The sequence below is a fragment of the Acanthochromis polyacanthus genome, chromosome 4 (assembly GCF_021347895.1).
Source record: "Acanthochromis polyacanthus isolate Apoly-LR-REF ecotype Palm Island chromosome 4, KAUST_Apoly_ChrSc, whole genome shotgun sequence".
Classification (NCBI taxonomy): domain Eukaryota; kingdom Metazoa; phylum Chordata; class Actinopteri; family Pomacentridae; genus Acanthochromis; species Acanthochromis polyacanthus.
Window position 1 is genome coordinate 32,655,562 of NC_067116.1, and position 19,565 is coordinate 32,675,126.

At 40.0% G+C, this 19,565-nt stretch overlaps 1 protein-coding gene across 1 annotated transcript in view; it reads right to left on the bottom strand.

Annotated features, from left to right (window-relative positions):
- Window positions 1-19,565, bottom strand: part of tmem131 (transmembrane protein 131) — a 43,153-nt gene that overhangs the window by 15,027 nt on the left and 8,561 nt on the right. The window contains exons 5-20 of the mRNA XM_051947380.1: window positions 19,050-19,170; window positions 10,264-10,380; window positions 10,035-10,157; window positions 9,859-9,939; window positions 8,771-8,921; window positions 8,630-8,686; window positions 8,465-8,526; window positions 8,262-8,370; window positions 7,687-7,795; window positions 7,441-7,594; window positions 7,176-7,346; window positions 6,556-6,666; window positions 6,065-6,199; window positions 489-593; window positions 300-386; window positions 5-157 (exon numbers count right to left, since the gene is read on the bottom strand). Coding sequence (XP_051803340.1) covers window positions 5-157; window positions 300-386; window positions 489-593; window positions 6,065-6,199; window positions 6,556-6,666; window positions 7,176-7,346; window positions 7,441-7,594; window positions 7,687-7,795; window positions 8,262-8,370; window positions 8,465-8,526; window positions 8,630-8,686; window positions 8,771-8,921; window positions 9,859-9,939; window positions 10,035-10,157; window positions 10,264-10,380; window positions 19,050-19,170 — 1,846 coding nt within the window. The remainder of the gene's footprint in view (window positions 1-4; window positions 158-299; window positions 387-488; window positions 594-6,064; window positions 6,200-6,555; window positions 6,667-7,175; window positions 7,347-7,440; window positions 7,595-7,686; window positions 7,796-8,261; window positions 8,371-8,464; window positions 8,527-8,629; window positions 8,687-8,770; window positions 8,922-9,858; window positions 9,940-10,034; window positions 10,158-10,263; window positions 10,381-19,049; window positions 19,171-19,565) is intronic.

Below are 19,565 nucleotides of genomic sequence, written 5' to 3' on the forward strand. Positions count from 1 at the left end.
CTACCTTTGATTTACGTCTGGGCTCCAGCTCATCTTTGTTGTTGCGGAGCCGTTTGTAATAAAATCGTATATCTTCTGTCAGGGAGCGGATCTGCTGTAGTCTCACTTTCTGTGTAAACGAGCTCTGTATGCTGAAGCTTTGGTGAACAACCTTCCCCTAAAGAAAGGAAGACATATACAGACATGTCACGAGATATAACACCTCAGGCATTAAACAGGAAGGTGGGTTTTTACCCACACGTTATCTGATCTTGTGCAGGACTGGGGTGAAACCATACTCGTGATCTAAAATGACTTACTGGAAATGAAGATGGCAAAACGATGTGTTTGGGAGAGCTGTTTAATGTGCCCACAGCGATGAGAGCTTTCACTGGGATGGTTAATATCTGGGGGTAAAAAAAGTAATACATTGAGTAAACATTAGATTTAATGAAGGCTGCGATTTCCTTTGAAAAACCTGCACAAAAACAACAGGACAATCAACCTACCTCATAATCTGTGGTAATGTGTATGGCTCCATCATATGTGCCCTCCAGTGCTTTGGCCACTAGTGTCACTCTGAATGCTGCATAATAGCCAGATGCTAATATCACCTGCAGAGGCAAAAAATAGGAACATAAATTTGACTGATTTTATGCAAAGCAGCGCATGGATATGGCTTTGCCAATGCTAAAAAAAAAGCAGGCTGCAGGTTCCGTAAAGAAAAGCTGGAAAGTCCCTTGTTTTGCATTCAACCTCAAAATTGTGACCGTACAAGGTTTGATCTGTGATATTGTGGTATAACGTTTTTACATTCAGGAAAGTAATAAAAGCAAGAATTTCCCCATTTTAGAAAATGACAGTTTGGTCTTCTTTTCTTTTAATACAAAAAAATGCTTGTGTTAATCTCTGAGGTGAGTTATGATATAAGACAGGTGGCTGGAAAGCAACAATTCAGCAGCATATGTTAAATTTAGAGGTCAGATTTGAACTAGGGATAAGGGTAACTATGTATGAATATGTAAAATAGAAATAGGAGTTAATAAATACAGATTCTCTTCTGATTATGTGTTATCAACTGAGATTGATCAGTTTGTCTCCTGCAGTTGCATCTGCTGTTCTTCTCTATTTTATTTATCTTCCACTATGTGATCACTTTAATTGCCCACCAAGGTCCAGATTGTAAAGCTTTATTAATTATACCTTTCCAGACTCTGTTTCAGGGTAATGTAGCTGCCTTCTAACTTAGCCGCTAGTCGTTAGCATAGTCTTAGCCAATGTGAGAAGCTAATTTCCTGGTTTGTGGTAACGGCTTGCGTTTCTTGTTCATTCTCTGCTTGAGAGACATTTCTGAGACCGCAGAGTGGCAACAGACGACAGAGAGGAGGCTGCATCAGACCTGAAGTAGAGCATTTAATTTTTCAATAATCAGTCAACAAAAATAACAATACTGGTAATCGGAAAATGGGTAATAAAACTTCAGAAACCTAAAGGTAAAAGCCACAGACACACAGCACAAGGACTAAAACTAAAAAAAAATTATATTTTAGTTTACTTTAGATAGACAACAGGTTTTCTTCCATTAGTAAAACTAATTAAAACAGCACAGTAAACTATTCATGTTTCAAAAGTAGCTGAAAAGTTGTGTATTACAAGTTCTTCTGAAATGAATCTATTGTCAGCAGATTACTTGATGTTACTGTTGCAAGCTCCGGCTTTCAGTATCCAGTTTACAAGGTCTGTAATATGAGAAGATGCAGTTTTGATATTAAGCAACCATGATATCAACTATCTCACACTGCTACACACCAATATCAAAACATTCTCAGTGAGTTTTCACTGTTACACCTTTCATTCTTTCTTTTCTCTTTTGATTACGTAAGATTATTTCATCAATCCTCCCACAGGAGTGGACTAAGCTATTTAAATCTTTGTAGGAGCAGTGCATTAGAAGCTCTGACACCGCTTTAGAAACAAGAAACAATCTATTAAACTCTTCATTCTTCCATCAGTAATAATTTATCTACTGAGTGACTAATGCAACATTTTACAAGAAAAGCACTCAGAGAGTGCCAGTACTCCTCCAAGGCTGCTCAGGTGTTGTATCATTTTCAATGGGTGAAATCCTGAAAAAAGATTTGTGGCAGAAATCACAGAACTATAGAATGTGTCAATTGAATACTGATGTACCCGCAAACAAAATGACCTTGCGCTGAGCGCAGGCATGTGTTATGCATGTGTACGTATGTACGGATACCAAATCGCGTGACCTAAATACGTAGCAGGCGGCAGGGACTCATAGGACTCGGAGACACCTCCACAATTTAATCAGTTGTTCCTTGTTTCATTTTTGACTGGTAAGTCCAGACAAGTCCACAGCGGTGGATTTGTAGTAGGATCAAAATCATGTGATTGTCAGCACTCAGCTGAAGTAGTGTTCACTTGTTGTCATAGTGACAATGGCACTGTGCCGCTACCTCGCAATGATACAGAAATCTTTAACGTATCAGTTTATCCAGACTGTAAGTCGCATCACTGCCAAAATCTAATCAAGTGGTCCTTGTGTCATTGCTGACCTTTCCTGAAAATTTCATCCAAATCCGTTATTCCGTTTTTGAGTACTGTTGGTAATAGATAGACAAACAGACGGACAAACCTACGCTGATCGTCACATAACTTCATCATTCCTTGGCAGAGTAATTAGAGGTAATATTTTATTCCTGTCTTTATGAGGACCCTCCTCATCACTGTGTGTCTGCTACAGTACCGGATGTTAGATTACTATTTAAAAACTACTTCCTCTAAAGAAGTAACAGTAACTGTGAGCTAGCTACTAATAAAAACATCATTTCCTGCAAACAACATCAGCATAAGCTCTGTTACCAGCAAAGCAGCTCTCAAGCTAATGGTAAATATTTTATAAAATGACTCAATCTGGCATTGAATCAGTGTCACACTGTCTGATAACATCATCTGTTTGAGGCATCACAACATCTGCTTGCACAACATTCCATCATCTTTTCAGCTTATTGAAGCCTCCATTAGTACATTCAGTGTTTCATCCTCAGTAACAGGACCGTGTAAAAACCTGGCAAAGAAGTAGAATGTGGAATTGATACAGGAGAACAGGGCCATTGATTTGCCTACATTATGAAGAATGTTATTTCATGAGAAAACGTATTTCTGGCAAGACGGAACATGATAAAGGTCATAATTTGGCATCACAAAGTGTATGTTCAGTTTACAGAAGTGGCAACCCCATATGGAAAAACAAAAACATGAGAAACTACAATCTCCAACATGACCGATAAGTTAAAGTGAAACCTAAGTGCCTCAGTCTTCATGTCAAATATCCATCCATCCATCCTCTATACACCGCTTTATCCTCACTAGGGTCACGTGGGGGCTGGAGCCTATCCCAGCTAACTCGGGCGAAGGCAGGGGACACCCTGGACAGGTCGCCAGTCTGTCACAGGGCTACATATACAGACAAACAATCCACGTCGAATATGAAAAGTTGTATATATGACTCCACACTGGACCTTTGTCATCTGCTTGCTCCAGTGAGAAAACAATGTGTATTTATTAAATTTGGAGCTGCAGTAGAGCTACACAATTAAGTGAATAGTCACCACAATCACATTTTTGCTTCCAGTAACTACATAAGCAAGATCAACTGTAATGACAATTAAAAGGTTTCACTCAAAGAAATCTTCATATTTCAAAAAGTGGCTTTAACCTGAGTAATATGGGTCACACTCAAACACCTTATTTCACTCTTTTCAAACTAATTTTTGGTCACAAGCCTGTTTGAGCTGCTGAACGGAGACTGGAAGGGCTCTGAATGCACAGTAGTGTAGCTAGCTTCTGTAGCCTGCATGTGTGGCATTTAGAGAACACGGGTAAATTGTAATGTCTGTTAATCAATCAATCAACTTTATTTCTAAAGCACTTTAAAAATGACACTGTCAACCAAAGTGCTGTACATGTTAAAACAAAATAAAATATAAATAAAATAGTGTGAGCATAAAAATACGACACAAAACACAGGTTGTACAATAAAAGCCAGCTCTAAGCTGAGCCATACGCCAAGTTAAAAAATGTGTTTTTAAAAGAGATTTAAAAGTAGAGAGAGAGTCTGCCAATCAAATATGTAGTGGGAGCTCATTCCACAATCTAGGAGCAGCCACAGCAAAAGCACAATCTCCTCTTGACTTCTTTTTAGTCTTTGGCACCCCAAGTAAAGCCTGATCTGCTGACCTCAGTGACCGGGATGGGATGTGGAGAGCCAGCAGATCACACAAGTACAGGGGTGCCAGACCATGAAGACATTTAAAAACAAATAAAAGAAGTTTAAAATCGATACGGAGGTGCACGGGGGAGCCAGTGGAGGGATTGGAGGATGGGAGTTATGCGGACAAATTTTCGTGATCCTGTTGAGAGTCGAGCGGCAGCATTTTGAACCAACTGTAATCTCGACAGTGAGGTTTTGCTGAGTCCTGAGTAAAGTGCGTTGCAATAATCTAAATGAGTGGAGATAAAAGCATGAATCAAAATTTCAAAGTTGTGAGGTGATAAAAAAGGCTTTACTTTGGCAAGTTTGCTCAAATGATAAAAACTTGACCTCACAACAGCACTAATCTGGGCGTCTAATTTAAAAACAGAGTCCATCTTTACACCCAGATTTGTCACAACAGAGCTTACGGCCTGGTTTAAAGGGCCGAGCTTAGCTTTGACCACACGAGTAGAGTCACTGGGAGCAAACAGCAAAACCTCAGTTTTTTGCTCATTGAAGTGCAAAAAAAATTGTACGCCATCCACAATTTTACATCTTTAAGACATTTGAAAAGGGACTTGGACTGATGCAATGGCAGATAAATTTGGCAGTCATCTGCATAAAAATGAAATGACACATCATGTCTACGCAGAACTGACCCAAGGGGCAACAAGTACAATGAAAACAGCAGGGGTCCAAGCACTGACCCTTGCGGTACGCCACACATCAGAGAGGCCGCAGTAGAAATAGCATCCCCAACCCGGACAGAAAAGCTTCTGTTGGACAAGTAAGATTTAAACCAAGCTAAAGCTAAACCTTTGATTCCCACCCAGTTCTCCAACCGTGACAATACAATCTGATGATCCACCATGTCAAAAGCTGCTGTTAAGTCCAACAGGAGAAGAACAACAGTATGACCAGAATTGGAAGCCCGAAGAACATCATTAAAAACCCTCAACAAAGCCATCTCAGTGCTGTGGCCAGTTTTAAATCCTGATTGGAAGACCTCAGAAATTCCATATTCATCTAAGAATGAGCTCAGCTGAATATACACAATTTTTTTCCAGTATTTTGGACAGCAGAGGAAGTTTGGAAATTGGCTGATAATTAGAGAGTTCCTGTCGAGCAAGGTTTGGTTTTTTTAACAGAGGCTGTACCACTGCATATTTAAAACATGAAGGGACAACACCACTGGCCAAGCTGCCATTAACAATATCTAGGACATAAGGTGCCAATGTCGGACAGACCTCTTTAAAAAGACGAGGAGGGATCACATCAGTGGGGGAGCCTGTAATTCTTATGTGACCAAAAACTTGCTCCAAAAGATGCAGGCTGACAGGCTCAAATTGATTAAAAGTAGCAGAATAAGTTAGTGAAGTGCCTGGGTCATACGCAGGACGACTGATAAGGGCTCTAGCGCTCTCCACTTTGCTAATGAAAAACTGCAAAAAGTCCTCACACATTTTAGATGGGTCCTCAGGGCAGTGAGGTTCTGGAGCACTGAGAACGGTTTTAATAGTATCAAACAGTACACGTGGGTTGTTACCGTTGGAAACAATGTCAGAAAAGTGACTAATTTTTGCATCTTTGACGGTTTTTTGATAGGAATGCCAACTATCTCTCAGATTCTGAAAAGACACATGTAGCTTATCCCTTTTCTTTCTGCCTTTCTGCATTCACGTCTGGCAGCATGCGTAATGTCATTCAACCAGGGATCAGGCTTTGGTTTAGACAGCCTGAGTTTCACAGGAGCAACAATATCTAATGCAGTTCTGCAAGCGGAAATCTGTTCTGCTGTGAAAATCTTACCGTTTTGTGATGGGAGGCTGAAGTGTTCTGCAGGTCTCGGAGGCGACTCAGGGCCACTGTTGTGTTTCCTTTCTCTGTCTTCAGCAGCTCCATGGACAGACTGTCCCCAGTGACCAGCCAGGACTTAATCTCCAGCTGGAGGACAGAAAGGACAAAAGTGTTCTCATTCTCTTTGGACGCAGACGCTCTTCGTCCTTCTGCTGAACAGCGTGTGACTGTACTCAAACTTTATCAGCTACCTCTGTGGAAATGAATACATTAGCATCAAGGCATATGGTGTAACATGATTAAACTGCACCCAAAGCATTCAAAAGCACAAGTCTGCATGTTCAAAAACTTAAGTAAATATTCCTTACAACAAACAACAGACTGAGGAGTGCATTGGTCAAAAAACACCCTGCTGAGGGAACTTTATAATTCTGCTCTATTCCTGAACCAGATATTCACAAATTGTTTCAAACATGACACCGTCAGCTCAGGTAGCCTCTCACCTCTATAGGGTTACTGTTGACCACCACAAATATGATGCTGCTGGTGTCTGTTGCACTGCGGACACCAAAGTCCAGGAGGTTTTCCTTCAGACTGGGAGGCAGGACCAGAGGCTGTTTACACAACAAAAAAATGACACATTACACACAAAAACTCTAGAGTAGTTTTCTTTTTTATTGAGAAAAATGAGACTCCATTAATTGGCACCATTAAAATAAGCTGAATTAGATGTTAGCAGATCCTGTCTGGAAACAACTATCCCTTGCGTACTCCGTTACTGAAAAAAAGAACGTAAAAACCAGAGGATTTTCAGGCAAGTTCTGAAGTTACAGGAAGCGTCTTATTTCTGTGGTTTCTATGTAGATTTACAGATGTTTATTCACTGCAAATATGGAAACTGTGACATCCTCAGTAAGTGTACGTGCTTTGACTTAACTGAATTCTGACTCACGAGGATTAAGAATGTTTATAACCACCAGAATCAAATTGCGAACTGAAGGTTTTGACGTGTTTTATATGACGGACAGGGCTCTTGCTCAAAATTTCAACTGCTGGTGACTGAATCTGAAAATCAAGCTACAATAATGAGCAGTTCTAAACCAATGCTACATCCGTTACATACCTCCAAGAAGCCTGTGTATGCCCGGACAGGCAGGTGAAACTTTGACGCATTTGTGATGAGCAGGATGTTGCTGTCTATGTGAATGGATGGTCGAACTGGCCGGAAGAGGAGGGAGAACATGTAGCGTGACTCATGTGGAGGGATGATGATGGGCGTGCTGAAGTTCTGCACCTGAAACAGGAAAAGAAAAAGTGATGTCATCTTGTTCTCTGCACAGATCACATTTAAAACGACCTCTGCTAATCCCAGTTCTGCTAAAGCTCACATTAAACATAGTTTTGGCCTCTTCAGGAAGCGACACGTTGTGTATCTGGACTGCGAAGCTGAAGGCATTTGTGAGGAAGATGGGTCTGTCCACTGGGTCCACAGGGCTGTCCCTGATGTGGAACAACGTAGCTGTGTGGTCAAAGCCCAGGTAGCTGCCAGAAAAGAAGACACACCTTTAAAACTTAAAATAATCTCTTCCAGAGCATTTTTTTAAACTCAGTGCATTATCCACAAAATAACTCACCCTTCTAAAACCTCCGCCTGGTACGGGATTTCAAGCTTGGAATAACTCTTCTCTTTTGCTTTAACAGTTATTTTACCAGAAAACTGATATGGTCTTCTTGCTTTTGAGGCTGCAAAAAAAAGAACAGATTGACAGAGAAGATAAGCGCACTGAAGAAAGATAAAATTCCCCGCAAGAGGAAGTTGTGCAACGGTGAAGCAGAAAAGTAAGAAACTGCTTTAGTCAGGACATGATCAAAGGAGGATCATTAAAGCGTCTAATCATTTATATGAATTTTCACCAGGGTGTATGAAAAAACATAAAACCAAACATTTAAAAAAGGAAGATGGCATAAAAGGTGTAAATACACAGGACTGCATTTATACTTCTTGTTAAGACCATGTTTTGTCTTCTAGTGAAGGCTTGAAGGAGGAACTTGACATCATGTTGCTTTTTTAAGAGCCCGTCTTCGGTGGAAATGCAGCTTCTCTTAGAATTCTATCTCATTATTAGAACCCATAACACCCAACCGTATTTCCCTTTTTCTCTTGAAATTTAGTGCAAAATGTGTATTTAAACAAAACAAGACAACTCACCATCAAAACTAATACTTGCAACTTTGGTATATCTGCTCTCTCCTGCTTTCAGTGTGACCGCTTTGAAGTCTACTGTGACTGCTTCGTTTGATGGTGTTGTACGTACACTCTGAAAGGCACAAATAAAATAACGGATTACGAAAAGGTTAAGATAACCTTGTAAGTAAGAATTTGGATTTTAAGAACCAGCAGAAGACACTTACTGTAATCGGAACATCTTTTGCTCCTGAATTTAAAAGGTGTAGATTCAGCAGTTTTGGCCGATCTGTAATGTAAAACAGTTGGACACGGGATGGTAGTAGTCAGAGGGAATACTTATAATACTTTTCAAAGATAGCAAGATTTAGTATTTGTTTAAGACTGCATACCTTGTGATCGAAGCGTACCAAAGTCTAGCATCTCTGTGGAGGAGTATATACCAGGGGCTGCAAACAACGATGCAGGTGTTACGATAAATGTACTACAGGTGATAAATTATAAAGATAGATGACAGCGATTTGGCATCACACCTGATGTGACCTCCACCTCTACAGGGAGGATGATGAACTGGTCTTCATTGGGAGCGTTGGTTTTGATTCTGATGAAAGCCGTGTGGTTGTCGACATCTCTGGACGAGAAGCTGGCTCTCATCACCCCCTTTGTCTCGAACGGAGGAATCTCCTGAAGGGGGAGGATCACAGTGGGTGAGTGGGGCAGCATTAGGAGTTTATCCTCAACTCAAAATGATTAAATTCACATGGACTTGAATATCCCAGTTATAATCAGGTTTTTAAGCATCCATTTTTTGTATTTGTGGATGCGAACATCATATCTGTAACACTATGGTATAATTCCTCTTAAGGTCTAAACTTGTTAGGTAAATTTGCAATGCCAATCATAATCATTTATATTTAAAAGTACTTTGGAGCAACAGCTGTGCCAAAAGTGCTGCATAAAAAACAAGAAAATCACCCAGAGAGAGCACAGACAGACAAACAGATGGAAGGACAAACGTACGCCGGTCGTCACATAACTCCACTGCATTTCTTGGTGGAGTAAAAACTGTGATTTGACTTGACATCCTAATTTGAGAAACCTAGATAAGTCTTTATCTTGGTTTTGAGAAAACTGATTCTGCACGTTGGAACCTAAAGAAACCAGGATACTGTAGCATGTGTACATCTTATCCTGGTTTCTCACTGATGCTGACTACCTGCACAGCTACAAAGTGTCGTAACAGAAACACAAACCAAGTGATTTTTCCCCACAACCGCTCACTCCAGCCATTCTCATAGGTTCAGATGTTGTCTCCAAGCGCCTTCAAAAAGGTGAAAAGGCCAAAACCAAAACATAACGCAGGCAGTTTAATAGTGCCAAGTCTGCTTGAAACAGCCATTGTCTAATTAATTTAGGTTAACGGTTACATAAATAACAACACTGACAGTTTGTGTTGCAAACATGACAAGAATGTTCACCTGAAAATGAACAACCACACTTCTCTATGCTCTAGTAAACACCAAATGCTAAATATGTTCAAAACCGGATGAGCCTGATGTGCATGTAAGCACAATCAATGATGCGGATACCAAACTGCTGCAGGAACAAAAGAGGAACTCACCCATAATTTTCCAGTGCCTCCTTGTTGGCCTGTGGGAAGCTCTAGATGTAGATCTCCACCACTGGAGTACATCTCTACAACCTGGAGAGAAACAAGGAAAAACGACACAAATCAATGAGTGCAACAGCAAATGTGTGCAAACACGACTGTGACAGGGTCGAGTTTCTCTAAGGTACCTGCAGCGGTTCACTGTAGGGGTTGTGGATGTGTATTAGAGGTGAGAAGCTGCTGTTTACTGGAACTCGAGCCCCGATAAAGGGCCGCAGTCTGTAGGGGTTTGGGATGCCGACCCCGAAAACCTTCAGGGGACAGGTGGAAAAGCAACATCAGTCACACTTTTAGGGCAGTAAGAATCCAGCTTCTTAAAAACAAACAAAAAAGTGTTGCTGTTTCTTTGGTCTGTACCTGGTATGTAAACACTCCATGATGTGACGTATTAATAAATAAAGTGTTTTCTACATTCCCAACTACTCGAGCCAGAAACACCACATCAAACGATGTGTTCCCTCCTGGTGGAATTATCTGTTAAAAGATAAAAAGGCGTTAGAATACACATGATAAGCAGTACAACAAACAGAGCAGATGATTTAGGCTATTCACATGTACTGACCCAAAAACTTCAAAGATCTCAACACACATTTCCACAACACCTGACCTTAAAGGTCTGTTGGTATGAAAACCTTACAGCTACACGCTAACTTTAGCATTTTGGTGGTGACTATGGTTTCAGTTGTTGATGATGTTGGTTGTTTTGCTGCAGATTCCCCTGAAATGTTTCCTGTTGCATTTCAACCAGCATGAGCAAACAGCAGAAGCAGCTTCAACCACAGAAATAGAGAGTTTGTGCTTATAGACGAAGATGTCCTGCAGTCTGATACTGTACACTAAAAGTAAAACACAGAACAGAACAGATCTTCTAGCGGTACATCTGCTGCTGCAAAACTTCACAGAGTCTTCAGAGCACAGATAGTGGAGATAGTGAAACGGCTGAGGAATTTAGAAACCCTTTTAACATCCACTTCAGAGTGAGAAACTTACTGCTTGACAAATACAGGCTTGGTGGAAACGCTGAAGCAAAAAGAAGATGAGGTGTAATAATAAACACACACTCTGACGTGTGTATTAATCTTCAAAGAGGTAGAAGGTGAAGTAAACAATGTAGAAGCTGTGCCAAATTTCAGATTTATTCAGCGATCACTTTGTCTATGAAATAGCACATAATTGCCATAATTTCTTTAACGACCTTGATTTGTTTGTCCAAAATCAAAAATATGTAGTTTACTACCATGTGTTACAAAGAATCAAATCCTCATAGATTGGCATCACTTGACTAATAATTGAAATTTCCACACAAATAATTAAAAAAAAATGAACAGTGATTGAAGCTGTTGAGAATAGTAAAAACTAATAATCGACAGGTATTGCAGGAATTTATTTCAGGCTCAAACTGACAACAACCTAAATGAGTGTACCACCATTTTCATCATCTCTTCTGCTATTTCGACTATGGGGGCTGGACAGTAAGAGGACAGTGTCCAAAGAGATTTTAGTACAAAGTCAATCTGAAACCAAGTGAGGAGAACTAAAAGTGAGGGGGCAGGTTATTCTAATGCAAAGTGGAAATTACTCTCTTGCTGCATACAAACTGACTTTCACAGTAAGAACATTTTAGTTGGGGATTAATGGTCATACAAATGACAGAAACCAGTGATTTAATTGTTCTTATATGTTCACTTTATACCTGTTTGTAGATTTTACAGTGTGGTGTTTGCATTTCTTTGCTGCAGGTACACATTGGGTACATGCACTCATTAAACACGGGACATAAAAAGGGTCCAAAATACAGTCGAGGTCAAAAGTTTACATACACTTGTAAAGAACATAATGTCATGGCTCTCTTGAGTTTCCAGTTATTCCTACAACTCTGATTTTTCTCTGATAGAGTGATTGGAACAGATACTTCTTTGTCACAAAAAACATTCATGAAGTTTGGTTCTTTTATGACTTTATTATGGGTTAACAGAAAAAGTGACCAAATCTGCTGGGTCAAAGATATACATACAACGATGCTAATATTTGGTTACATGTCCCTTGGCCATTTTCACTTTAATTAGACGCTTTTGATAGCCATCCACAAGCTTCTGGTTGAATCTTTGACCGCTCCTCTTGACAGAATCGGTGCAGTTCAGTTAAATTTGTTGGCTTTCTGACATGGACTCGTTTCTTCAGCATTGTCCACATGTTTTCAATGGGGTTTAAGTCAGGACTTTGGTAAGGCCATTCTAAAACCTTAATTCTAGCCTGATTTAGCCATTCCATTACCATTTTTGATGTGTGTTTGGGGTCATTGTCCTGTTGGAACACCCAACTGTGGCCAAGACCCAACCTTCAGGCTGATCATTTTAGGTCAGTGGTTGGCAACTGGCGGCCCGCGGGCCAAAACTGGCCCGTCAGGAATAATATCTGGCCTGCCAGATGATTTTGAAAATTTGATTTGGCACGGAGCCAAGCCAGTCCGTCACCGCAACACAAAACTCTCGTAGTCGGCTACTGCCAGGCATTTCCGCGTTCGCGCTACTGGTCGGACACGGTTGTACCAGCCAGATTTCACTGAGCAACAGTGTGTGCAAAACGTGTGTCTCGGGAGTCATTTTTAATACATCTGTGATCAGAATTGAGACGTGGCTCTGTCCCAAGCAGCAGCGATCAGCTGTAGAAGCTCCGCTGCTAGCGGCATCGCCCCCCCCCGCAGGTTGGCCCGCTGTTCGATTGTTTACATACATTTTGGCCCGAAGCCACATCTACTTGTCGACCCCTGTTTTAGGTTATCTTGAAGAATTTGAAGGTAATCCTCCTCCTTCATTATCCCATTTACTCTCTGTAAAGCACCAGTTCCATGGGCAGCAAAACTTCACAGCATACTACCACCATTGTGCTTGATGGTAGGCATGGTGGCCTCACCTTTTCTCCTCCAAACATATTGCTCGGCATTGTTGCCAAACAGCTCGATTTTTGTTTCGTCTGACCACAGAACCTTCCTCCAGAAGGTCTTATCTTTGTCCATGTGATCAGCAACAAACTTCAGTTGAACCTTAAGGTGTCGCTTTTGGAGCAAGGACTTCCTTCTTGCACAGCAGCCTCTCAGTCCATGGCAATGCAAAACACGCTTGACCCATGAACACCGACACCGGTGTTCCAGCAGCTTCTAATTCTTGGCAGATCTGCTTTTTGGTGGTTCTCGGTTGACTCTTAACCCTTCTGACCAATTTTCTCTCAGCAGCAGGTGATAGCTTGCATTTTCTTCCTGATCGTGGCAGTGACAAAACAGTGCCATGCACTTTATACTTACAAACAATTGTTTGCACTGTTGCTCTTGGGACCTGCAACTGCTTTGAAATGGCTCCAAGTGACTTTCCTGACTTGTTCAAGTCAATGATTTGCTTTTTCAGATCCATGCTGAGCTCCTTTGACTTTCCCCTTGTAGCGTTTGTGGGCATTTGTATCCACTGAGCCCTATTTAAATGGCCTCAGAGAAGCAACCAGCTGTAGTCACTCATAATCACTCACAATAAGTTAAGAGGCAATGCTATGAAGCTCATTTCATTGACACAACTTTCTAAGTCACCAAAATTGCTAATTCATGTTGCTGCTGTATGTATATCTTTGACCCAGCAGATTTGGTCACTTTTTCTGTTAACCCATAACAAAATCATAAAAGAACCAAACTTCATGAATGTTTTTTGTGACAAAGAAGTATCTGTTCCAATCATTCCATCAGAGAAAAATCTGAGTTGTAGAAATAACTGGAAACTCAAGAGAGCCATGACATTATGTTCTTTACAAGTGTATGTAAACTTTTGACCTCGACTGTAACACCATGTGATATTATCATAGCAGCTTCTTATCTGTGAAAAAAAAAAAATTGTTCAAAATCTTAGAAGAAAAGTTTGTAAAGTTATATTTAAAAAATAAAGTTGTAACGTGACATCTCAAATGTTGAATTCTACCTCAACTAATGCTCCCCAATGGTGGCATCAAAAACAACAAAAAACCTCCTGGAGACATGAATTTGTCTACCAGAGATAAAAGCCTCTATTTCAAACACAACCCGTGACAGAGAGGCCTTGATTTAATTTTAAAAACTGCACTGAGTTCACTCCCACTGAACAACTTTTTGAACTCCACTCCTGTCCTGAAGTTGGATTTATTTAACTATTTACAGACACAGACACTTTTGTCTGTTTCAAGAAAAAAAGTAAAAAACAAAAAGAAAAAAATATTCCTTAGTGCATGACTGAGTATATGAGAGTCACATCCTGATGTACAGATTAGTCTGCAACATATTTCTCTTTGGACTTTAACGGACAAGCATATTTCTATTATTCTGAGGAAAACCACACCAAGAAAAAAATGGACATTCTTCTGCTACAATTTGAACAAAAGAGCCAACTGGACCCTGTGGCACACACAGTTCCAGCCACAAAAATGGTTCTGCAGATGACCTGAAGGCCAAATGCGCTGTCTAAGAAAATTATTTCTACTGTGAGGCCGCAAAACAGGTTTTTTTTCTTTCAAACGAACTCTTCGTATGCGATGCAGAGGGTGGTCGCCAACATGAGGACCAGTCAAAACTTTGGAAAAATCCACTCATTCAACACTTTTTCCATATTTTTTAGCATCTCATAACACGTAGAACATCTAAAAACTATGAACATATTTTAGATTACTCAGTGTAGCTTTGCACATTAATGACATGAACCCATCTGCTTCATGAAGTCATTGCCTGGAATGGTTTCCAGTTACCAGGTGTGTCTTGTCAAAAGTTGACTGATGGAAGTTCTTGCCTTTTTTTAATGCTTGAGACTAACAGTCACATTGCTACACAGCAAATAGTCCAGCTCACCTACTGTCATGATCCATAGTATTACAAACTGCTCAGCTATGTGAAAAGAAACAAAAATCCATTGTGACTTGGACGTCAGTCAATCAAGAAAAGTTTTTTTAAGTTCAAACGCTGTGATGAAACTGGTTTGGAGAAAGACTGCACCAGGAAAGGAAGACCAAGAGTTCCTTCTGATGCAAGGGCGAAGTCCACTAGAGACACCAGCTTAAGAAATCAATAATTAACAGCTTCTTAGAGTAGAGTCGACAACACTACTTGCTCAAGTTCAAACAGCAGACACATCTGTTGGGAGGAGACTGTGGATCGAGTCGCAGAGGTTTTTCAGCAGGACAGTGAGTCAAAGCACACCTGAAGGCTCTGTAAAGGCCGTTTGACCAAGACGCTGCATCAGAAGACCTGACCTCCACAATCAGCCAACTGAACCCAACTGATTGAAGGAAAAGCTACTTTGACAACTATAACATCTAGAACATATTTTGCGTGGTTTATACATTTTTTTTTGCACACTGCCGAATTCCATATGTGGTATTTAACCCTCCTGCTGTCCTCATTTACAGGCACCACAAAATATGGTTTCCTTGTTAAAAAAAAAAATCAAAAATTCAGCAAAAAATTTACCCAATTTCTGAAAATTTGCAAAAAGGAAAAAAATTATTATTGGAAAAAATTCCAAATTTGGCAAGAAAATTCTAGTAAATATTCTCAAAAAATGAGTAAAATCTTTCAAAAAATACCTAAAGTGATTACATACACACGTGGACAAAATTGTTGGTACCCCTCAGTTAAAGAAGGAAAAACCCACAATTCTCACTGAAATCACTTGAAACTCACAAAAGTAACAATAAATAAAAATTTATTGAAAATTAAATAATCAAAAACAGCCATTACTTTTGAATTGTTGATTAACATAATTATTTAAAAAACAAACTAATGAAACAGGCCTGGACAAAAATGATGGTACCTCTATAAAAGATTGAAAACTATTTGACCAGAGTGACATGATTAACTCAGGTGTGTCATTTAATTGACATCACAGGTGTTTCCAAACTCATAATCAGTCAGTCTGCCTATTTAAAGGGAGACAAGTAGTCACCCTGCTGTTTGGTGAAAAGGTGTGTACCACACTGAACATGGACAACAGAAAGCGAAGGAGAGAATTGTCCCAGGACATCCGAAAAAAAATTATAGACAAACATCTTAAAGGTAAAGGCTATAAGACCATCTCTAAACAGCTTGAAGTTCCTGTGACAACAGTGGCTCATATTATTCAGAAGTTCAAGACCCACGGGACAGTAGCCAACCTCCCTGGACGTGGCCGCAAGAGGAAAATTGATGACAAATTGAAGAGACGGATCGTTCGAATTGTATCCAAAGAGCCCAGAGCAACCTCCAAAGAAATTAAAGGTGAACTCTAAGGCCAAGGTACATCAGTGTCAGATCGCACCATTCGTCGTTGTTTGAGCCAAAGTGGACTTCATGGGAGACGACCAAGGAGGACACCACTGCTGAAAAAAACTCATAAAAAAGCGAGACTGGAATTTGCAAAAATGCATGTTGACAAGCCACAAAGCTTCTGGGAGAATGTCCTTTGGACAGATGAGACCAAACTGGAGCTTTTTGGTAAGGCACATCAACTCTATGTTCACAGACTCAAAAACCAAGCATACGAAGAAAAGAACACTGTCTCTACGGTGAAACATGGAGGAGGCTCAGTAATGTTTTGGGGCTGCTTTGCTGCATCTGGCACAGGGTGTCTTGAAAGTGTGCAAGGTACGATGAAATCTGAAGACTATCAAGGCATTCTGGAGAGAAATGTGCTGCCTAGTGTCAGAAAGCTTGGTCTCAGTCGCAGGTCATGGGTCTTCCAACAGGACAACGATCCAAAACACACACAGCCAAAAACACCCAAGAATGGCTGAGAGACAAGCGTTGGACTATTCTAAAGTGGCCTTCTATGAGCCCAGATCTGAATCCCATTGAACATATGTGGAAGGAGCTGAAACATGCCATTTGGAGAAGACACCCATCAAACCTGAGACAACTGGAGCTGTTTGCTCATGAGGAGTGGGCCAAAATACCTGTTGACAGCTGCAGAACGCTCATTGACAAATACAGAAATCGTTTAATTGCAGTGATTGCCTCAAAAGGTTGTGCAACAAAATATTAAGTTATGGGTACCATCATTTTTGTCCAGCCCTATTTCATTAGTTTGTTTTTTTAAATAATTATGTTAATCAACAATTCAAAAGTGATGGCTGATTTTGATTATTTAATTTTCAATAAATTTTTATTTATTGTTACTTTTGTGAGTTTCAAGTGATTTCAGTGAGAATTGTGGGTTTTTCCTTCTTTAACTGAGGGGTACCAACAATTTTGTCCACGTGTGTATATATCAGTCAAATTTCTAATATTTTCTTAAAGAACATTCACAAAAAAAAAAAAAAATCAACCAAAATCCAACAAAATTCACTGGATTTTGGTTGATTTTTTTGTGAACGTTCTTAAGAAACATTTTAACATTTCTTTTTTCCCCCACCAAAAAATGTTCAAAGATTTCCCAAAAAAGTTGAAAATGTGGACATCAGAAGTTTCACTGTGAATTTTTTATTTTTTTCCCCCACATTTTCAATCTTTAAAACGGGTCAATTTTGACCTGTAGGACAACACGAGGGTTAATACTGTTGATGCCTTCAGTATTGTTGTACAAAGTAGAAAACAGTACAAATAAACTTTTGAATGAGCAGATGCTTCCAAATGTTAGTGTCACATTGCCATGAACAACAAATCTGTGAACACACTTTAAAAAGGAAAAAAAAAGAAAGAGAGTCAGGGGTTCATCCTCCTACAGTGGAGGAGCTATATAGGACCCACCCTCTTGGGACACTGCATCCTGTGTGTCAAGAGTCAATTTTAGCATTTCTAACATTCTTTCGTGTATGCCATCTGGTCTACATCTCTACTGTGGTTAACTGTTTGTGTACTTTGGACTGTCCCTTCACAAAATGTCATTCATGTGTGCAGTGCCAATGACGACAGACCCCAGAGATCTTCTGTGTAGTCACGTCACCGTAGCACATGTGGTATCTGTCTGAATTTCTCACGCTGTTGTCATCAGCATCTACAGGCTGCTGATTATTTGTTCACTATTGATACTAGACAAAAACAAAACTATCGAAAATTGCATCTGAGAGACACAAGAGGGATCCATTTTATTTTTGGATTAGCATCTCTTGTTTATAATAATTACAGAGGTTACAACACGGATCAAAAAATGTTAACGATGATTCCTGAGGAAGATCAAACAACATGCTGAGATCAGGACGCAACCACATGACTGGAGATCAAGAGAAATACTTGTATGCTTCCACCCCTGCGAGGCATTACGTTTTAGGGTCGTCTTCCCATTCTCATGAAAATAATACCTTTTCTCGAGGGAACTTCTTAAATTTAGCACAAATTTCCACTCGGGCTTAAGGGTGAACTGATCAGATTTTGGTGGTAAAAGGTCACAAAACATGTTTTTGGCCAGAGCTCAAGTAGTCATTCCAGCGCAGGAACTTAGGGCAGGCACAAGGTCACGCGAATGTTTACAGTCAGCCCTGTAATCGGTGTTTCAGACTTTCCGTTTTCACTGCGGTGTAGGAACCAGCAGCTTCAACCACGGTGGCAACTCCAAGTGTGCCAAACCAACGGTGAACAACAGGTACTGGACAGATCTGCAGTTTTATGCAAATCGATGGTTTGTTATTATGTTAGCCTATATGCTGAATTTTATGCTACAGAGGCTGATTTTGCAGTGAGAGGATGTTGACTGTATGAGGACATCAAGAGAGGCTGAATAAAATGGTGCTCCTATAAGCAAACGGTGTTGTCCTCTGAGTTTAACCAATCAGCATCAAGCCCTGCCCAGCAGTTTTTTCAGGGTCATACAGAAGTATCTGCCTGGAGTAGGTATTTCTTGTTTTTGTTTTTTTTTAAACCTGAAAACAGCCCTTGCACACTTTTCCGATTCCTGCTCTCAGAACATGCACAAAGACTGCTCCAAAATGGCCCGCAAGTTCCTGGAGTAGAAAATTGCTTATAATATTCTGCAAAAACTCTTTTCTGGCTATTTTTTAAACACCATAACTTAAGAACATGCATAGAGTTAGATGGATATTTGGCAGATGCATACAACTGCAAGGTAATAATTCCACCTTTTCTTCAATAACAGGATGATTGAATTTCCAAAAATCCTATTAGACAAGTAGTCAAGACAAACAACAAACTTAAAGCGATAATTACTTACCCTATTCTGGAAAAAGGACGCGTGAAAATGTGCTGTTGTTGCTGATATTGATATCAAACTAATTTCTTCTGCACTAGGATTATGTAAATAAACTTTCTCCATTTTTGGCATTCCAACGGGCCTGTAAGAGAGGAAGAGAAGGCTTTGTAAGAAAAGGACACTGCAATTGAAGAAGTTCAAACTAACTGTTGAAGAAACAGAACAAAACCTCTCATAAAAGTGGTCACAGTTACTTGGAAGGGACATAATGTTGTAAAATGATTTAGATTAAAATTAAACAGGATGAATGACACGAAAATTGAAAGAAGGGAGAACAAATGTGGCGAAGAACTTAACTTTAAAAAGTAAAATGGCACAACCTAATGTGGAGACTTGACATTCATGAGCTACCATCTCCACATTGCTAATCCAACATTCAAAGCACACCATAAACTCTTTGATTTTATACCTCTGAGGCTGTCTGGGGTTTCTTTTACTTCAATATGATTTTAAAAAAGCTGTAGAAACTTGAAACTT